Genomic DNA, 18,242 nt, shown 5'->3' on the forward strand with positions numbered 1-18,242 from the left:
TATCGATAGCGTTTACTTGGACTAGTATTTAATGTCCACTTTCTACCTACTGTGTCGTCACACACCATTTCAATTGTCGAGGATCCTGCCCCGAGCATGCAGTCGTGCTTGGTTTGCCCAGAGCAGAAGATGTCCGTCTTCAGCGCTGAGACCTTCTTCAAGGCTGAGGCCTGCTAAAGCATGTACTCCGAGAACGCAACAGCTGGAATCCCAATCGCGATTCCCAGTCTCCTTCTGCAGAGCGAACCACTGTTCTTACGCCAACGTTCGGCCGCGACTCCCAGGAGGCACCTATCGAATGAACCTAGGTAATGGTAAGAAGGAAGAGGAATTGGCATTAGAACAGTATGGAGTGAACCTGACATCGAAGGCAAGAGGTGGAAAGCTAGATCCAGTCATCGGGCGTGACTCGGTACGCAAAAATTACCAAGTGTTGTGTTTTTGGGACATGCCCTGACGTCTATTCTTCTGTAAACATGATTCAAGGCTCATAAATACCATTATGAACTGGCAACGCTAATCCCGGAGACATGAGCCAGCATATCCAACGCCTCATTCAAATCCTTTCTCGTAGGACAAAAAACAATCCCGTATTGATTCTGTTCATCGACGAGATGCACTCTCTGTTGGGGCTTGTTAAGGCAAAGTGATCTCTGGATGCGGGAAACTTACTCAAGCCTGCCCTGTCACGTGGGGAGGTCCAATGCTGTGGGGCGACGACCTTGAACGAATACCGAGTAATCGAAAAGGACGCTGCACTAGCTCGGAGTTTTCAGCCCATACTCGTAAACGAGCCAAGCGTGCAAGAGACAGTAAGCATTCTCTGAGGTCTAAAGGAGAGGTAGGAGGTCCATCATGGAGTCCGGGTACTTGACAGCGCCCTTGTTGCTGCCGCAAACATGTCCAACAGGTATCTGAGCTACAGGTTCTTAACGGACAAAGCCATAGACTTGGTTGATGAAGCAGCATCCGCTCAAAGACTTTAACACGAGAGTAAGTTTGATCCTTTTTAGGATTCGGACCGCCAGATCATGACCATCCAGATCGAATTGGAGAGTTTGCGAAAGGAGAGCGACGTCACAACCATAAAGCGGAAAGGCCCGAGTAATTTCTGTCGTCCAAACGAGAAAAAGTTGTAGGACTCACAGGGCTGTGGAATAAGGAAAACCCCGAGATTGACGCCATAAAGAACGCCAGGTCAGATTTGGAGAAAGCGCGCGTGGCTCTCCAAAATTCTAAACTTCAAGGTGACTATGGAATCGCCTCCGAGTTGAGATACTCTATCATTCCCAAGCTTCAAGCTCAATTGCCTCAAGAAGAAGGCCGACATGGAGAGATACTTCACGACTCTGTTTCTGCTAATGACATCGAGGCCGTAGTATCTCGTCAGACTGGCATCCCGATCACCAAGCTGATTTCTGGAGAAGTCGAGAAGCTTGTCAATATGGAAGACACTACGGCAATCCATCTGTGGGCAAGACGAGACCCTGACTGCCAGTGCAAACTCAGTGAGATCTCAAAGAGCAGGGCTCTTCGGAGACAATCGCGCGATTGCTCCCTTCCTTATGCTTGGACCCACGGGTGTGGGGAAAAATGAGTTGAGCAAGAAGCTCGCAAGCTCTCTGTTTTCAACAGAGTCTGCCATGATTCGATTTGACATGAGCGAATTCCAGGAAAAGCACATGGTCAGCAGATCGTTGGGGTCACCTGCCGGCCGTGTAAGCTACGAAGACGCTGGGCAACTCAATGATGCCGTGCGGAGAAAACCAGACGCTGTCCTACTGTTCGATGGATTTAAAAATGCTCACCGCGATATTGCCAGCCTGCTTCTGCAGGTACTTGACCGAAGCTATTCTCTCAGATGCACAAGGACACAAAGTCGACATTCGCAACACCACATCGTATTAACGTCCAATCTCGGCGCTGATATACTTGTGATTGCTGACCCAATACATCAAGATTCGTCAGAACTATAACCTTCTACAAAAGAGGCAGTCATGGCCGTTGTAGGCTCAACATTTCCACCAGAGTTCATCAACAGACTAGATGAGTTCAATCTCTTCCGTCGTCTGTCTAAGTCAACTTTAAGGGATATTGTCGATATCCGTCTGAATGAGTTGCAGGCTAGGCTTGAAGACCGCCGCATCGTGCTCGCGCTTAACGATGAAATTAGGAATTGGCTAGCAGAGAAAGCTTTTGACCCTCGATATGGAGCCAGGCATTTGAATCGCCTCATCTCCAAGCAGATTGCAACTGGTCTGACCGACAGGGTAACCAGAGGCGAGATTCGAAGTGGCCAACAAGCAAAAGTGGAGATAGCACATGGGGGACATAGTCTGACAGTTCTGCCAAGTACATAACCAAATGCAGATTCGCTGTTTTTTGTAAGAGAGTATGAGCAGGGTAACTCAGGAGAAGCTTCCGGCCAGGCGAAGGCCCGCCTTTCAAATGGGCTTCGGCCCGTTACTATTGACATGTCAAACACCGGATGTAGATAGGTGCCTTCTGCTCTTGTGGGTAATTGAACACGCTCTTCCTCGATGTCTTCCTTACTGCTTCCATTCCTCCGCCCTATCTGTACAAGTCTGAGACAAGATTTGTGGCTGATGAACATAAGTAGAAAAAAAGATTCTTGACTGTTGCGCGTACTGCATGGAACACTGCCCTAGTATCAGAAGGTTATTGTACAGACCGAGGTTAAAGATGATCGATCGCGGCTCACAGCGACTGCATTCGATAGACATTGCATGTCATTTTTAGATAGTCTTGAGAAATCCAACACGACCTTGCCAAGTCTCCTCCATAATATGGAGAGTGTGTGATTTTCCTTGGGCGGGAATGGTCGCTTGAACTTATGCACATTTCCAAAACCAACAGGCCTTTCGCACTTTTCTCTCGAGTCGCTCTCTTCGCTCCTAAAAGCGACCATGATTGCCGCTAAGCGTCGTCGTGATGGCTCCATCACTGCAACGCCAACAGTGAGCCAAAGTAATGACGCGCGTGCATCATCCTTTGTCCAATCATCTCCACTTCGTCATTACCAGCGAACCAAGCATCCTCAGCAACGACCTACCAAAAGAGTCGGTCTGCATCTTCCTGGAAACAATCCTGGCTCGAGTGCTCCGTCTTTCTATGTACGTCCTGGCTATCGACATTCCAGCCTCTCTTCCGTTGCTGCTTCCGCTGTCGATGTAGCTCGGGAGAATGAAATTGAAGGGGAGCAAGAAGAGGACAGCGATCCTGACGAAGTCATCATGTGCGTTGACATGAGAGAAAGGGGCACCGTCGGTTGTTGTTATTACGAGTCCTCTACGGGCAGCTTGCATTTGGTAGAGGATATTCAATGTGGAGGCTTGGAGATGATTGGCACTTGTTAGTATGCTTTTGGGAATTTCTTGTCCACGGACTGATGAGGAGATAGTGAAGCTGCACATTCAGCCCACGGTGGTCATTTTATCAATGCGAGTGGACGAGACCGTCGAGCGGTACTTTGACCCAGATGGAAGGAGTCGAGGTTCAGCCAACGGAGATAGTAAGGACCTCAGACGTCATTTAATGCTCCAGCTTACGCTCTATGTGCTCTGATAGGTGACCAATTCTCTCTGCCCTACGTGCTTGAAATTCGTCCGTCCCAAGAGTTCAGCTACGACGCTGGGAAGAACAAGCTCATCAATCTTCGCCTCTTCGCTGACGGCAGCCCCGAGATTTCATTCATCACACCAGCAGATAATGATCCTTACGATGACTACGGCGAGGGTATCGGCGCAGGATATACAGGCCGTCAGGGTCAACTACTAAGGTTATCAGCGTCGATCGATATAGAAAGCCGCTTAACTATCGGATGTGCTGGTGCGCTACTCACATACGTAACAAGGAGGAAAGCGGTCAAATACCTGCCTAACGATGTTAACCCAGGCAACTCGTTCCGTATCTCCACAATTGAAATGTTCAGTCTGAAAGGCATAATGTAAGCATCGGTGTCTCCGACGAATATGGAGCATACTGCTGAAGCGAAATGCCTAGGTTCGTCAATGCAGACACCTTGGCCTCTTTACAGATACTGCAGTCAGAATCCAACCCAAACACACACAGCCAAGGCCCAACGAATGCCTCCTCTGGATCCAAGGAGGGTCTTTCTGTCTACGGCCTCTTTCACCATTTTGCAAGGACTCCACAAGGCAAATATCTTCTCCGGCAGTACTTTCTGCGCCCGAGTCTAGATTTGAACGTGATCAACCAGAGGCTCGAGACCGCTAGCGTGTTCTTGAGACCAGACAACAATGGTCCAATGAATGGTATCGTCAAGAGCTTGGGTCAGATAAAGAACATGAGGACGGTGATGATACATCTGAGAAAGGGTATCAGCAATGGGTTGAGTAGAGGAGGTGGGATTAAGAGCGGCATCTGGTCGAGTCTCCGATCGGTAAGGCATCTGAATACTGAAGATTCATGCTAATTGTTGTAGTTCGCTTTTCATACGCTGCAAATTAGGGATGCTCTGGCAGAGGTAAACGGCATGGAGAGTCTTAAGATTGGAACGAAAGTGGGCACCGAAATCTCCAACCATCTGCTCCCGAGTAGCTGAAAACAAGAGCTAGATTCTTCAGAAGCTCGATCCTCACGGGCTGGCGAGAATAGGAAGGAACGTTAGTGGGATAGTATGCACTCGCAATTCTGGTTCGTCCCGGAAGAATCAAGTCCACATGCTGAAATCCGCCGTCTCAGGTTGATTTCGTCGCGTCTGCGGATATGCATCGCACTGTGGTCAAGTCGGGTGTCAGCGCTGAGTTGGACAACATGAAACGGACCTACGACGGCATCGAAGATTTGCTAAATCTAACCTCTCAAGAAATTGCCGCGACGATACCGGCAATCTTTAGTCTCGATTTGAATGTCATCTTCTTCCCCCAGATCGGCTTCTTGATCTCAATACCACTCAATCCAGACACTGGTAGAGGCGACTGGGAAGGAGGTGAGATACAGGATCAGCACTGGGATCGTATCTTCTCAACGGCAACGAGAGTATACTACAAGGATTTCCGAATGCGTGAGCTTGACGAAACGCTAGGAGACATGTATGCTGTAATCTGCGGTACGCCCCGAGATGTTGGCAGTATCAGTGGAATGGCCGATGACAACCCGCAGATAAAGAGATAGAGATCATCCATGAGCTCGGGGAGCGAGTTTTAGAGCAAGAAGCTATGCTAAATCAAGCCTCCGATATTTGTGGAGAGCTAGATAGGTCGGTTTACAAACAGACCACTTCCCTCTACTCACTGACCATCATAGCCTTCTCGCGCTTGCACAAGGGGCAAGAAGTTACAAGTTCTCCAGACCACGTATAACACGCAATAACGTCATTCAGATCAAAGGTATGTCCATGTTCGGAGCATATACTTCCTATTCCGGGCCAAAGTGCTGGCTGTAAAGCATGTTTGTGAGCGAAAGGCTCTTAGTCTTGGTATTACTTCAAGTTGGTCTAATGCTCGGAGTTTTGCTTTTCAAGAATTAATGCTGACTCCACAACTTCCATAGGTGGTCGGTGAGCCATTCTTCCACTCGGACTTCTGCCTGGATGGCACAAATGCTGACTCTAGCAGGCATGCGTTGCAAGAGCTCACAGTTCCAGCATATGTTCCCAACGATACCTTCCTTGTTGGAGGACCTGGCCCCCCAGACCCGACCGAATTTCAAGAAGTCCAAGCTGGAAACGACGAGGCGACTAGGGAAGTCTTCCAGAAAACCATTGACTCCGACGCCTTGGAAGGACCCAGCATGCTGATTATGACCGGACCAAATTATTCCGGCAAAAGCGTTTATCTCAAACAAGTTGCACTAATTGTGTATATGGCACACGTCGGCTGCTTTGTACCGGCAGACCGCGCGATTGTGGGGCTGACGGACAAGATATTGACTCGAATTGCTACTAGAGAGACCGTATCACGTTCTCAAAGTGCCTTCATGATTGACCTGCAGCAAGTTGCTCTTGCGATGACGTTGACAACACACCGGAGCTTAGTGATCATTGATGAGTTTGGCAAAGGAACTGACTCAAGCGGTACAATACCCTTTGAAGAGAATCTCTCTCTTTCAGAAACTACGACTTCATTACTGACTGTGTTTACAAGATGGTGCCGGCCTAGCCTGCGGCGTCTTTGAGCATTTCCTTGGCCTCGGAATTGACAGACCCAAAGTTCTGGGTGCCACTCACTTTCATGAGATAATCGAAAACGGATTCCTGCAACCTCGACCCTCCCTAACCTACGGCTATATGGAGGTGCGTCTCGATCGTGAGGCAAAAGACCTAGAGGATCAGGTAACTTATCTATATAAGTACGAACATCGATACAATGCCAATGCTCCGCTGACCATACAAACAGCTTTCGAGCCGGCCGTAGTAATACAAGTTATGGCAGCTGGTGAGGCACTGCCAAGCATCATGGGTTATCTCGCTAATTGATACTCAAGCTGCGCGACCTTGAACGGCGTTGACGCGACAATCGTTGACAGGGCCAACTACCTCTTGGATATCAGTGCAAAAGGCGAGGACCTGGTAATTGCATGCGCGAAAATCTCGGAGAAGGAAGAGAACGAGCTGAAGGATGCCGTAAGTAATCCCGATAGCGATATTATGAAGTATGAAACACTGAGTCTATGGTAGGAGGAGATAGCAAGGCTGTTTCTGATTCAGGATTTTCGAAGCCTATTCACCAGCGTCAATGGATCTCAAGAGGCTCGAAATATACTGGCAAAGCTGATATAGTCAACTGAATTACCAGAATACCGGTCGGGGAGGATCTCGACTGCGTGCATACACGAGAACTGTTGAGATTTTTTTCGAGATGCCCTACAAGCTTAGGGTTAGTGCTCTAGCCTTTGCACCCAAAAAGAACCGCATAATATAGGTACGTGCGGGGAGGCTGGCTTGAGTTTTGATAGACCGGAGCGGCGCCTCGCGCGGCAACGATCATCGCCGACGATTCTCCGGACCAAGTACAAGTATGACCTCCGAAGCTTCGGACGATCTTTCTCCAAACTTTCGAACGTTAGATTGCATCGATGTTAGAACTTCTTTTTTCTGCCGGGTATAGGAGATTGAGTTTCATAGTCAATAAAAGTCCTCCAGTTCCTTCTCACATACCTTAGTGTTGCCTCGTTCTCGACCCTGATCTTCGTAAAGCATACTTTTTAATACATCCATAATCATGGCACCTCTACTTGAACTGCTATGCGCGTATCCAATACTAGAGAATCTCGTGGCTGTCTTACCACTTGGTGATCTTTTCAACCTGTCGAAAGCGAATTCAAAATTCCGTGCGGCCGTGCATGGATTTCCCATCAGATCCCTCGAAAAGCCATCTTCGCTCAAAGCAGTGCGTCCAACTCTGTCTATTGGAAGGCACGACACCTCGCATTGGAAGAATCTGAAAGCTAAAAGTCTGCTATGTTGCTCAGAGCCTCAGCACACTCGAGGTGCCAAGATCAATGGATGCCTGATGTGTTCCATGCCTGTTTGTGAGGTTTGTATCATCAAAGCTTCGTTCGGAAGGCGTGACGAGAACACATTCCCAAATCGAATGTGCTCACTCTGTGCCAAATGCTTCGACTCAGGGAATCCTCACCAAGAAACTTCGTTGAACGGCGAAGAAAAGATTGTTTTGAATTCCTATCTCATGCGTACAGAATGTATCTGCACAGCTAAAGATGGACACTTGTGCTTGAGGTGCAAGACCAAGCAAAATTCAAACCTCGACATCAGAAACAAACAATGCCATGGCAAAGGATGTTCAGAGCCGAAATCGGAAGGCTTTGGAGGACGCGTCTGTCTCTGGTGTGATTTGCCATTGCCACGTGAGCGTAGCAGAGCAGAATCGAGACGAGAGTACGATGCGAGACATTTATTCGCACGCATGCACTCTTCATATGATCAGCACTCAGGGGAAGGGGCCGAAGATGATTTTATTGACCCTGCTGAACAAGAGGCCGTCTGGGCTTCTTTCCCTTTCACTTCGTCTGCTTCGGAAAGGATGTTATCACCGAAGAAAGTAAAGGCATCTGCTTATGACCACTTCGAACACGAGAGAAGACAGGAAGTTGAGCGTCTATCGGAACGAAGACAGCTTACAGCTTCTGCTTCGGAGGACGAGAGATGGCGTAGGTCCGAAGACTTACGTAGCTCTGGGTACATGTGTCGTGCTTCTCCACCAACAAGGATACAGGGCCCAAGCTTCTCCCTCGCGGACCCGATTGCATCGACTCTTGCTCCAGAAGATGACTCGTCTCTACCAAGCTACGAACTCTGCATTCTTTAACTAAACTTTAGGCAACAATAGAAAACAGCTACAAAATGCCGAACAAACAGTCTCAGTCATTTCTCAAAAAGCCATTTCACAAGCAACAATATTCTCCAGACTCTTTATTGTCCATTTACTCACGGCCGAAGCCTTCGAGGGCTTGGGGTGCTGTTGAACTAGATGTCAGGAGATTGTAATGAGATTGCGCGGTTCATACTCAGTTTGGTCTGCTGCTACAAAAAGGATAGCATGTTCGATTCTGCTTTCTCTTATCTTATCTTATCTTATCAAACGCGGGGTTGCATCATTCCAACTGACAGTCCCACCAGGGAATGATCCAGATCCACTGCTGCACAAAGAAGGTCTTGTGAAATAGGTCTCATAAGAAACTTAGCAAATCCCTGATACTCTGTAACACTTTTGAAATGCAGGCTGCCAATAAACTACAAAAGGCCCTCAGAACGGGCTCTGGCCTGACCTTCGGAGCGTATGTTTGAGTGTTCGATTGAGCATTGCGTGCGAACTGACTGGTTTCCAGTTGGCAAATGCTGCCCGGGAGCAATCAGGCAAGGACTATAGCACGTTGCGGTTTTGACTGGGTTTTGGTAGATACAGAGCATGGAAACATTGATGGTAACACAATCAGTTGCTCGTGTCACACAGAACAGCACCAGCGCCAGCTGGCCACTGACACTCAGTAGACAGCGCCATGCACGAGGCTGTTGCAGGTAAAACAATCACTGGCTCATGTCACATAGAACAATAGATTACCCTCTAGGCACTGACAACCAGCTCCAGCAATTGCAGGTTGTGGGGTCAGCCCAATTGTCCGCATAGCAGCTAATGAAGGCTGGATGGTCAAGCGTGAGGGCCCATGATAGCAGTGCAACGGTAAACTCCGTTAACTGTCCTGCAGGTGCACTCGATTCCGGAGGTACGAATTCTACCAAAACAAAGAACAGATATTCAAAAGTATTCCCATTAACGAGAGCTGCAGCTCATGGCATCATTGTACCCCTTTTATACACCGCAGAGGACGCAAAGAGAGTCGTGCAATCAGCCAAGTTCCCTCCGGAGGGGACGAGAGGTTTCGGATCTCCTTTTCCAATGGAGAAGTTTGGGGGCCAGACCTCGGCAGAAGTAACTTTTTTAAAGACTTCATTACTCGGGCTGTATTGAAGGAGGAAAGCTGATCCCGAAATCTTCATAGTACTTGCAGCAGGCAAACGATTCGTTGGTGACCATCGTGCAGATAGAAACTAAAGAAGCCTTAGAAAACGTACGTGACAGAATCTCGTTCTCCACCGCGTGGCGCTAATTGCCCCGTTTTAGGTCGATGCTATAGCAAAGGTTCCGGGAATAGACGTCTTGTTTGTGGGCCCCTTCGATTTGGGAAATAATATCGGGCATTCAATTGTCGACGGCACAATGCATGACGAGCTGAAAGAAGCCATTGCCAAGATCCACCGAGCAGCGAAGGAGAACGAAAAGAGCAGTGGCATATATTCCACGTCGGGTGATCAAGCTCGTGAGTTCGCTGACCAGGGGTTCAACATGGTAAGTCCTCGGCATTCGTTGCTTTCAGCCCATGTTGCAGGAGTACGATATGAATCAGCAGTAGATGCACAAGGCTGGGCATTGCTGATATGCTACTGCTTCATGCAGGTGTCAGTGATGACGGATATGGTTGCATTGCCGGCGTACATGACTTCTGCGTTGACGACGGCCAGAGGCTCTTACGTTCATTCAGCACTGAATATGGGCAAGGGAGCAATGTCAGGGCTTGCAAAGATGACAGGTTCACAAGGAAGCTAGCCTCACCTTACTCCGTAAGGGCATAAGCTATGTACTTATTTGCCCCGAATTGCGGAGCGGGTAATGGATTTATGAGTGTCCCTCGGCCTCATCGATGAGCTCTTCCACCTGTCTTTCGTCAAAATAATGCATCAATTTGCAAGCTTCCGTGGCAATATCAGGCTTCGAGTAGGTATGGAAAACGCGTTGAACGTGGAGCTTCGGCCTCGGGTCAGCTGCGCCTTATTACAAGGGCATTGGAATGCCTACCACAGGAGTATCAAATTCGTAGAGAGGCTTCCACTGCTGTTGATCAGAAGCCATGACATCCACTTGGCGGTAGTCAAAAGTCCTCCTCTTGCTTATTTCCTGAATCACTTTTTTCCCTTTCTCGCAGATTGAGCAATTTTCGCGGGTAAAGAGAGTGACACGGACCGTGTGCTGTAGAAGTCGTACTGATGGCGGCATGGTGGTGGTTGGCCGCAAAGTTTTGATCAATGCATCACTGTCAAGTAATGCTTTCTCGGCTGACCTTCCTCATCTATTATCTTCAGTCGCACCAGCCCCCTAGCGCGTCGGAAGAACTCTCGGACTTTTACCTCAACTTTGAAAAATTTGCGCTTGTGCGAAGCTGTCACAATGGATGTAGGCTCATTTACTCAAGACATGGACTATTCTATCAAACCTCAGGCGACGACGCCTCAGCTTGACACCAGTTCATGGCCTTTGCTGTTGAAGGACTACAGCAGACTGCTCGTTAGGACAGGTCACTTTACGCCTATTCCTTGCGGTGCCAATCCCCTACAGCGGGACCTTGCCGACTATGTACGGTCCGGGGTGATCAATTTGGACAAGCCTTCTAATCCTTCGAGTCACGAGGTTGTCGCATGGATCAAAAGAATACTTCGGGTTGAGAAAACAGGCCATAGCGGCACTTTGGATCCTCGCGTGACGGGCTGTTTGATCGTATGTATTGATAGGGCAACAAGGCTTGTGAAGAGTCAGCAGGGAGCTGGTAAGGAATACGTCTGCGTAATTAGGCTCCATGACAGGCTACCAGGTGGGGAGGCACAAATGAACAGAGCGTTGGAGACCTTGACTGGATCATTATTCCAGCGTCCACCATTGATATCTGCTGTTAAACGTCAATTGCGTATCCGAACAATATACGAGAGCAAGCTCTATGAGTTCGACAATGAAAGACACCTCGGCGTTTTCTGGGTCAGCTGTGAGGCTGGATCGTACATCAGGACACTGTGCGTTCATTTGGGCTTGATATTGGGGGTAGGGGCGCATATGCAAGAGCTGAGAAGAGTGCGAAGTGGGGCGATGGACGAACGTCAAGGCTCGGTGACGCTGCACGATGTCCTCGATGCACAGTACGTCCCACGGCTAATCCTGTGATGGATTCATATTAACGCTTTTTACAGATGGAGCTTCGATAATACTCGGGACGAGTCATACCTGAGAAAGGTAGTCCAGCCATTGGAAAGTCTGCTCACCACCTACAAACGAATCGTAGTTAAAGATAGCGCCGTTAATGCTGTTTGCTATGGTGGTAGGTGTCTGTTTGAACATTCAATCTATCGACCGAAGTGCTCATATTTCATAGCGAAGCTAATGATCCCGGGTCTCCTACGTTACGGTAAGTCCTGTTCCCTCCCAACATTTCGTCCATATTAACCCGGAACAGAGAGCGAAATTCACGTCCACGAAGAAGTTGTGTTGATGACAACAAAAGGCGAAGCTATTGCTCTCGGCATTGCACAAATGTCTACCGTGGAGCTCTCTAGCTGCGACCACGGGGTCGTAGCAAAGGTCAAGCGATGTATCATGGAACGTGATTTATACCCACGAAGATGGGGCTTAGGTGCTGTCGCTCTCGAGAAAAAGAAGATGAAATCGGACGGTAAACTCGATGTAAGCCTTGGATTTTGTGGTCTGAAAAGAGTCGAGATAGCCTGACTGTTTGCAGAAATATGGTCGACCAAACGAGGCCACCCCTGTCAAATGGCAAGAGGATTATACCGACTTCAACGCCCCCTCCAGTATCAATGGCTCTACCCTTGGCCCGCCTGTCACTACACGTTCAGGCCCTGATGCTTTGGTGGTGGGGCCTCCTGCTCCTGCCGTCAGCGGCCAAGCAGCGATTGCAGAGGCCAAACTTGGAGAAGGCGGAGGAGGGAAGAAGAGAAAGGCAAGGGAGGAGGAAACGTCAGAAGAAAGGGCTGAGCGAAAACGAAGGAAGAAGGAACAAAAAGAGAGGCGCATAAGCAAGCCCGAGAGTGATACCAAAGAACAAGATTGAGCGACGGTTGATCCTCTTCATCTGATGCTTATCAACAATCTCGAACGAAGATATCCGAGGGTACGCTCTTGCTGACTAGGTCAGTAGACTGCGATATGCAATATTTTCCCCACGTAGTTTGTTACGAGGTGGGATACCCGGTTGCATATCGCTGTTGTCCGAGAGTCATTCAAGCAATCAGCGGCTTGCCGAGCTTATACCCAGAAAATGTTGATAGTTTTACCCAGCAGAGTAGCTCGATAAGGGTCACTTCTGTAAGCATACGATCTACTTTTCATTTAGCCTCGACGGCTCTGTGATCTTAACATCAGGAATCTGTTGGAGAAATTGCCGGGTCTCACGGGAATCGTTGTTGTCCGCAATTCGACACGCTGCTGTCTAAAGATAAACCAGAGAGGTTTCCCATAGCTGTATAGCGCTGCGCCGCAGGCTCCTGCTCTTCGAGTTGCAAAATGTGCAGTGATTTAATTCCCTCTCGTAATATTTCCTTTCCAAGCCCCCCCCATCTCCTCATTTTTCTATGTGAATATGAACCTCCACAGTAGTGCTAGGCGAGTGGATTGTGTAGAGAGCAATTGCCAACGTCTACGAGTCAGGAGCTTACCACCCCGAGGACAGCTTCAAAGACAGTACAAACTTCGTGGCAAAGACCCTAAGGGATCAGATGTGTAGATGTTGGGACACTATAATAGGTGAGTGTAAGTATCCGCTCAACCCCCGTCGGAGGCTGTTTACTCAGTAGTCGAGCAGATGGGTAAGGTAACTGCCGTCGCTGCGCTTCGCCCATCCTGTATTAGGGGATCCGTGAGCCTTGTAGAAGGTTCGGCTGCTCTCGATCTTGCGACAGTCAAAGACTCCCTTCGCCCCATATCGCTATCAGTCGAGGAAGGCCCGATGGCTTATAGACTATCGTCATTCAATGGACACTTCTGCGAAGTGGTACTTTGCTGCTTTTGCGCGAGTCACTAATCTTAGCATGTCCAGCCTCTGAGACGACCAGAAGCCGTCTCCTACCCAGGTGAGTTACATTATACCAGATTTCCCTCCAGGCGACTAACAATGTCCATATCTCTTATCGCAAAGAAGCATTATCGCGTGGCGAAGAGCATGTGTCTTCAACGTTTCCCTGTTTTTTAAAAAAGGTCATGACCATGGTCTAGTAACTCGCCCTTCCATTGAATCGCAAGAGTACATGTGGGCAGGAGCTCCATCAAATCGATATTCCACATATCTAAGTATTTTGTATTATTATTACGTTATGTTATTTTTAAAATATATCTCAAGTTTAATTTAACGCGATATAAGATCTTTTAACTCTTTTAATTATTATAAGTACTACGAGTACGAAGACTAATAAAAGTTCTATATATACGCTATATTCTCTTAGTATATTTATAAATTAACCCTCGTCTTAAGTATAGTAATATAGAAAAGCGATCTGTAATATACGTTATAACTTTAATAGAGCGAGTAAATTTGTAAATACTTACGCTATATAAAGTAATTATCACTAGAAAGACTAAAGCTATTTAATAAAAAGGTTCATTTTTATTTAAAAGCCCTTATTTAGAGATTTAGCGTATCTATAATTTTAATAAAAATAATCGTAAAGATTTATAAATTAGAAATTAGTAATATTTATTAATTAGAGCTATCGAGTAAATAGAGTAAGCGATTTAATAAGTAATTAATATCGCGTAAACGTAATTTCTTACGCTTTAATATTATAAGACTATAATTTAAAAAGTCGATTTTAGTCTAAAAGACGTAATAACCTCGAATTTATAATTAACTATATATATATATTTAAGATTTTTAAGCTTAGCTCTATCTTATTCTTTTTATATATATTAATTAGAAGATAAAATATAATATACGTATATTCTCTTTTAATATATATTTATCTTCTTTTAATATATATATACTTCTTTTAAATTCGATTAGCTTTCGCGCGGCCGCTAGTCGTATAAGATATAAATCTTATATATAGTCGAAGTAAGATTAAAAGAGATAGAATTATATAAGGCGAATAGCGAGATAGTCGATAGCGAGATAGTCGATAGCGAGGTAAACGTAATACGCCAGTCTATATGTAGGGTAACGAGATTATATTTAATATCTTTCAGCTATAGAAAGGCTAGGTGGCTAATAGATAATAGATACTCGAGTACGATAGACGTATTTCTAATAGTAACGAGAGAGAGTAGTTAGTTAATTAGCTATCGCTATAGAAGAATAATTCATTTAACGATTTAAAATCGTCTAATCTTTTAGACTTTATTAGAAGAGATTTAGAAAAACTTATCTTACTACGTAACTACTATCTCGAGAATATTAGAAGTTATTATTCTCGAGATTTACTCGACTACTATTAACTTTTCTATTAAAATACTACTATAAATACTTTTAAATAGTTTATTATAAAGTATAATATACTTCTATATACGTTTACTTATAGATCTCGTTATTAGAAAGCTATTACTTATAAGAAAGTTAAATTTTATAAAGCTATTAATATTCGAAAGAATAGCGAAAAAATAATAAAAGATATATATATAGAAAAGAATATTATATATAATATAAGTAAATATTAAGTAAAAATAAGATAGTATTTAAGCTTTTCTAATACTAGACGATATAAAAAATAGCGTTCTAAACGTTCTTTTAAGATTAATTAATTTATATACGATATTCTATATTAGAATTAGTATAGATACGATACTAGTATAAGTAAGATAGATTAAGAATAATAAGACTATCGAACTATATAGGTGAAAAGAAGATATAATATAATAGAAATTATCTTCGTTAAGGCCCGCTAGTTATAGAGCTAAGAAGTATATTAAGAATACGCTTATAATACTATTTCTCTCTCTTAATAGTTATAGTCTCTATAACTAATAGATCGAAGATATAAATCTATTACTTATCTTATATCTTTAAATATTTATAATTTATATAATTCTTAATCGAAGAGAATTAAGATTCTAAAGATATAGCTATATCTTATCTACGTATTAGTAAAATTCTCTAAGTTCTTCTCCCGTCTAGTCTACTTACTATAGGCCTTTAAAAGAATTAAATAATTTTATTATATACGTATTAAACTCGCTGAAAATTTATAAAAATAAAGAACTTTTAATATTCGAGATTTTAAATATAATACTCGTTCTTAGCGACGATAGTAGTAGTAATACGACTTTATATAAAATTCTCGTATTAATCTTATCGCTAATTAGAGATATAGCGAGTATAAAAAGCCTAGTTTAATAGAAATTAATAAAAGAATAGATAAGTAATAATTAATAATTATCTTAGTAATCTATAATAACTCTCGAGTCGATATTCTAGCGTAAAGAATATTAATAAAATAATATAATATAATTAATTAAGGGCTCTCAAATCGAATTAAGTCGTAAACGCTAAAAACTCTAATTTAATATAAATAATTCTAATGTAAGTTTCTTTATAGAATATTATATAATCGATATTAATAAGAGTTATTAACGAGAATAATAAGATCTATAGATAACGTATTATAACTTTAAAAGACTTTTATATATATAATAATAAGAGAAGCTTATCTAGTAAATTTAATATAAGATAATTCTTAAGTAATATAAGTCTAAGAAATTAATTTTACAAATATAAAAAGAATAAGACTATTCTAAATATCGAATAGTTTTAATTCGTTTAAAAATATAATATTCGAAGTATTATCGAGTCGTATATTAATCTTAACTATATTATTTTACGTTTATAGAAAGCTCTAGTAACTAAGCTCGTATACTTTGTCAAAATCTATATCGAATTTAAAGTATTTATTATACTTTTATATATAAGTCTAATTTTTATTTATAAGATTCTTTATCTTAATAAGACTTAAACTCTTTATATTAAAAATAAGACGAGTTATAATTAAGTATTTACTCTTCTTTACGTTAGTCTTAATCTTTACTTTTATATATTACTTTATAAATCTTTTAATCTTTTTTTCGATAAATTTCTTAGTAAATTATTAATATTTAAGCTATATTTTTATAATATATTTCTTTAATTAAAATATAATCTAATCTCTTATTATTAGACGAATTAAGTTATAAAAACGAAGTTTCGATTTCTTTTATATATTATTTATTAGACTCTTATTTCTAAGATCGTTAAGACTATTATTTCTAAAATTATATTTAATATACTTAATAAGATTATCGTAGAATTTAAGAAATAATTAACTTTCTTAGTTTATTTTATTATAAATATATTAATAGATTCTTCTAAGAATAAATAAGAATATCTTATATATATTACTTAAATAATTTAGAAGATTATCGACTATAGAGTATAAGCGATATCGTTATCTAATAGATATATACTAACTAGCTTTCTCTTTAAGTCTCGCTATAATATAGATAATTTTAAAAATATTAATAAGAAAATAATTATTATTATAAATAAGCTTATCTTAAATTCTTATTTTTTAATTATCGAATAATATTAAATTAGTATTTATAAAGATAGATAAATCTAATAGTCTTAAACTAAGTAATTATCTAATTTATAATAAAATTAATTAATATCGATTTACTCTAAATATCTTAAAATCTCGTAAAGTGAGTAGTAGTAGAAATAAAGGCGGAGGCGAAGTAGAGATATTAGGCGAGTTTTAGTCTTATATCTTCGATACTTTATAATATCGCTAATATAGATTTCTAATAGATAGAGATCGCTATATATATAATATATAAAGTCGTAGCGAATTTAAAGGCGAATATCTTATATATAGATCTTTATAAATAAGAAAGGGCTAGTTATAATATATAGATAATCGACGATATAAAGATATATATCTTAATATTAATATAGATAGATTTAAATTAAAATTTATAATATATTAAATATAGATAAAAATAAGACGAAGAAGATAGACGTAAAAGTGATTTTTTTAATTAGTTTCGAGTAGAATAAAAAGATCTCTAGAACTTCGTATTATAAGGCGTATATGAGTCGAGAAAGGTGATAGATCTCTATGTTAAGTATTGAATTTTAGCTATAACGTTCGAAATGATATTATTTCTTCGCGGGGGTCTATAACACTCGTTTTTTAACTAATTAAGTCGTCGTAAAGACTATAAGTACTCTAAATAGTATCTTTTCGAATAGAAGAAAGTTCGCCGGGGGTGTGTTAGCCGGTAATAGACTTTTTGCGAGAAACGAAGCGGAGAAGGATTTCTTATATTCGATATAGGGGACTCGTTTTTTAATGGATTAGACTATCGTTAATAATGTAGACTATCTGATATAGATTCTTTCGAATAATATAGGTGTTTAATGATTTAAATGTATGGTAAGACTTCTATATAGTAGAAATACCTAGCGTTTTCTTTATTAAACTCGATCGCTTACTCTAAGTAGAAAGTAAAAAACTCGTTAATTCTCTTTATCGAGGGGGTATATAAAGGAGCTTTATTATAATATTAGAACTAGTATAGATACGATACTAGTATAGATAAGATAGATTAAGAATAATAAGACTATCGAATTATATATATAGAAAGAAGATATAATATAATAGAAAGTATCTTCGTTAAGACTCGCTAGCTATAGAACTAAGTAATATATTAAGAGTACGCTCGTAATATTCTATATAACGTTAATAATTTTATATATAATTAAAAATTTAAATATTAACTTTAATATTATACTATTTTAATTATCTTTTATACGCTATAATAATACGCTTTTAAGTATATTTAGAATACTTAGATATATAAGTAACGATTAATTAAAAAAATTATTAAAATTAATATAGATATAATATTAATATAGATATATTAAATAAGATAACT

The 18,242-nt window shown here is 41.9% G+C and overlaps 8 protein-coding genes across 8 annotated transcripts; 7 read left to right on the forward strand and 1 right to left on the reverse strand.

The window, feature by feature from the left end:
• Positions 1 to 298: 298 nt before the first annotated feature.
• On the forward strand, positions 299 to 650 carry HO173_007426 (uncharacterized protein; the record flags this gene model as incomplete). The annotated part of the gene is made up of 2 exons (XM_037309330.1): positions 299 to 412; positions 540 to 650. The coding sequence occupies 2 exons, from the start codon at positions 299 to 301 to the stop codon at positions 648 to 650; spliced, it is 225 nt and encodes a 74-aa protein (XP_037163790.1).
• A 381-nt stretch (positions 651 to 1,031) lies between these two features.
• On the forward strand, positions 1,032 to 1,976 carry HO173_007427 (uncharacterized protein; the record flags this gene model as incomplete). Its single annotated transcript, XM_037309331.1, has 3 exons — positions 1,032 to 1,135; positions 1,198 to 1,470; positions 1,523 to 1,976. The coding sequence occupies 3 exons, from the start codon at positions 1,032 to 1,034 to the stop codon at positions 1,974 to 1,976; spliced, it is 831 nt and encodes a 276-aa protein (XP_037163791.1).
• Positions 1,977 to 1,997: 21 nt separating this feature from the next.
• Positions 1,998 to 2,360, forward strand: HO173_007428 (uncharacterized protein; the record flags this gene model as incomplete). The annotated part of the gene is made up of 1 exon (XM_037309332.1): positions 1,998 to 2,360. The coding sequence occupies one exon, from the start codon at positions 1,998 to 2,000 to the stop codon at positions 2,358 to 2,360; it is 363 nt and encodes a 120-aa protein (XP_037163792.1).
• Positions 2,361 to 2,927: 567 nt separating this feature from the next.
• On the forward strand, positions 2,928 to 6,763 carry HO173_007429 (uncharacterized protein; the record flags this gene model as incomplete). The annotated part of the gene is made up of 15 exons (XM_037309333.1): positions 2,928 to 3,372; positions 3,422 to 3,532; positions 3,589 to 3,967; positions 4,024 to 4,423; positions 4,466 to 4,543; positions 4,599 to 4,658; positions 4,726 to 5,092; positions 5,146 to 5,242; positions 5,290 to 5,372; positions 5,536 to 5,542; positions 5,601 to 6,058; positions 6,129 to 6,333; positions 6,381 to 6,419; positions 6,469 to 6,607; positions 6,662 to 6,763. 15 exons carry the CDS (start codon positions 2,928 to 2,930, stop codon positions 6,761 to 6,763), a joined length of 2,970 nt encoding a protein of 989 aa, XP_037163793.1.
• A 442-nt stretch (positions 6,764 to 7,205) lies between these two features.
• Positions 7,206 to 8,312, forward strand: HO173_007430 (uncharacterized protein; the record flags this gene model as incomplete). The annotated part of the gene is made up of 1 exon (XM_037309334.1): positions 7,206 to 8,312. The coding sequence occupies one exon, from the start codon at positions 7,206 to 7,208 to the stop codon at positions 8,310 to 8,312; it is 1,107 nt and encodes a 368-aa protein (XP_037163794.1).
• A 407-nt stretch (positions 8,313 to 8,719) lies between these two features.
• HO173_007431 (uncharacterized protein) lies at positions 8,720 to 10,109 on the forward strand (the record flags this gene model as incomplete). Its single annotated transcript, XM_037309335.1, has 9 exons — positions 8,720 to 8,781; positions 8,833 to 8,927; positions 8,996 to 9,022; positions 9,093 to 9,158; positions 9,211 to 9,228; positions 9,292 to 9,434; positions 9,505 to 9,573; positions 9,627 to 9,851; positions 9,960 to 10,109. 9 exons carry the CDS (start codon positions 8,720 to 8,722, stop codon positions 10,107 to 10,109), a joined length of 855 nt encoding a protein of 284 aa, XP_037163795.1.
• Positions 10,110 to 10,178: 69 nt separating this feature from the next.
• Positions 10,179 to 10,556, reverse strand: HO173_007432 (uncharacterized protein; the record flags this gene model as incomplete). Its single annotated transcript, XM_037309336.1, has 2 exons — positions 10,179 to 10,307; positions 10,359 to 10,556. 2 exons carry the CDS (start codon positions 10,554 to 10,556, stop codon positions 10,179 to 10,181), a joined length of 327 nt encoding a protein of 108 aa, XP_037163796.1.
• Positions 10,557 to 10,727: 171 nt separating this feature from the next.
• On the forward strand, positions 10,728 to 12,396 carry HO173_007433 (uncharacterized protein; the record flags this gene model as incomplete). The annotated part of the gene is made up of 5 exons (XM_037309337.1): positions 10,728 to 11,467; positions 11,519 to 11,646; positions 11,701 to 11,733; positions 11,782 to 12,008; positions 12,064 to 12,396. The coding sequence occupies 5 exons, from the start codon at positions 10,728 to 10,730 to the stop codon at positions 12,394 to 12,396; spliced, it is 1,461 nt and encodes a 486-aa protein (XP_037163797.1).
• Positions 12,397 to 18,242: the final 5,846 nt, after the last annotated feature.

The sequence above is a fragment of the Letharia columbiana genome (assembly GCF_014066305.1).
Source record: "Letharia columbiana isolate WasteWater2 chromosome Unknown Sc0000024_s0, whole genome shotgun sequence".
Lineage (NCBI taxonomy): Eukaryota > Fungi > Ascomycota > Lecanoromycetes > Lecanorales > Parmeliaceae > Letharia > Letharia columbiana.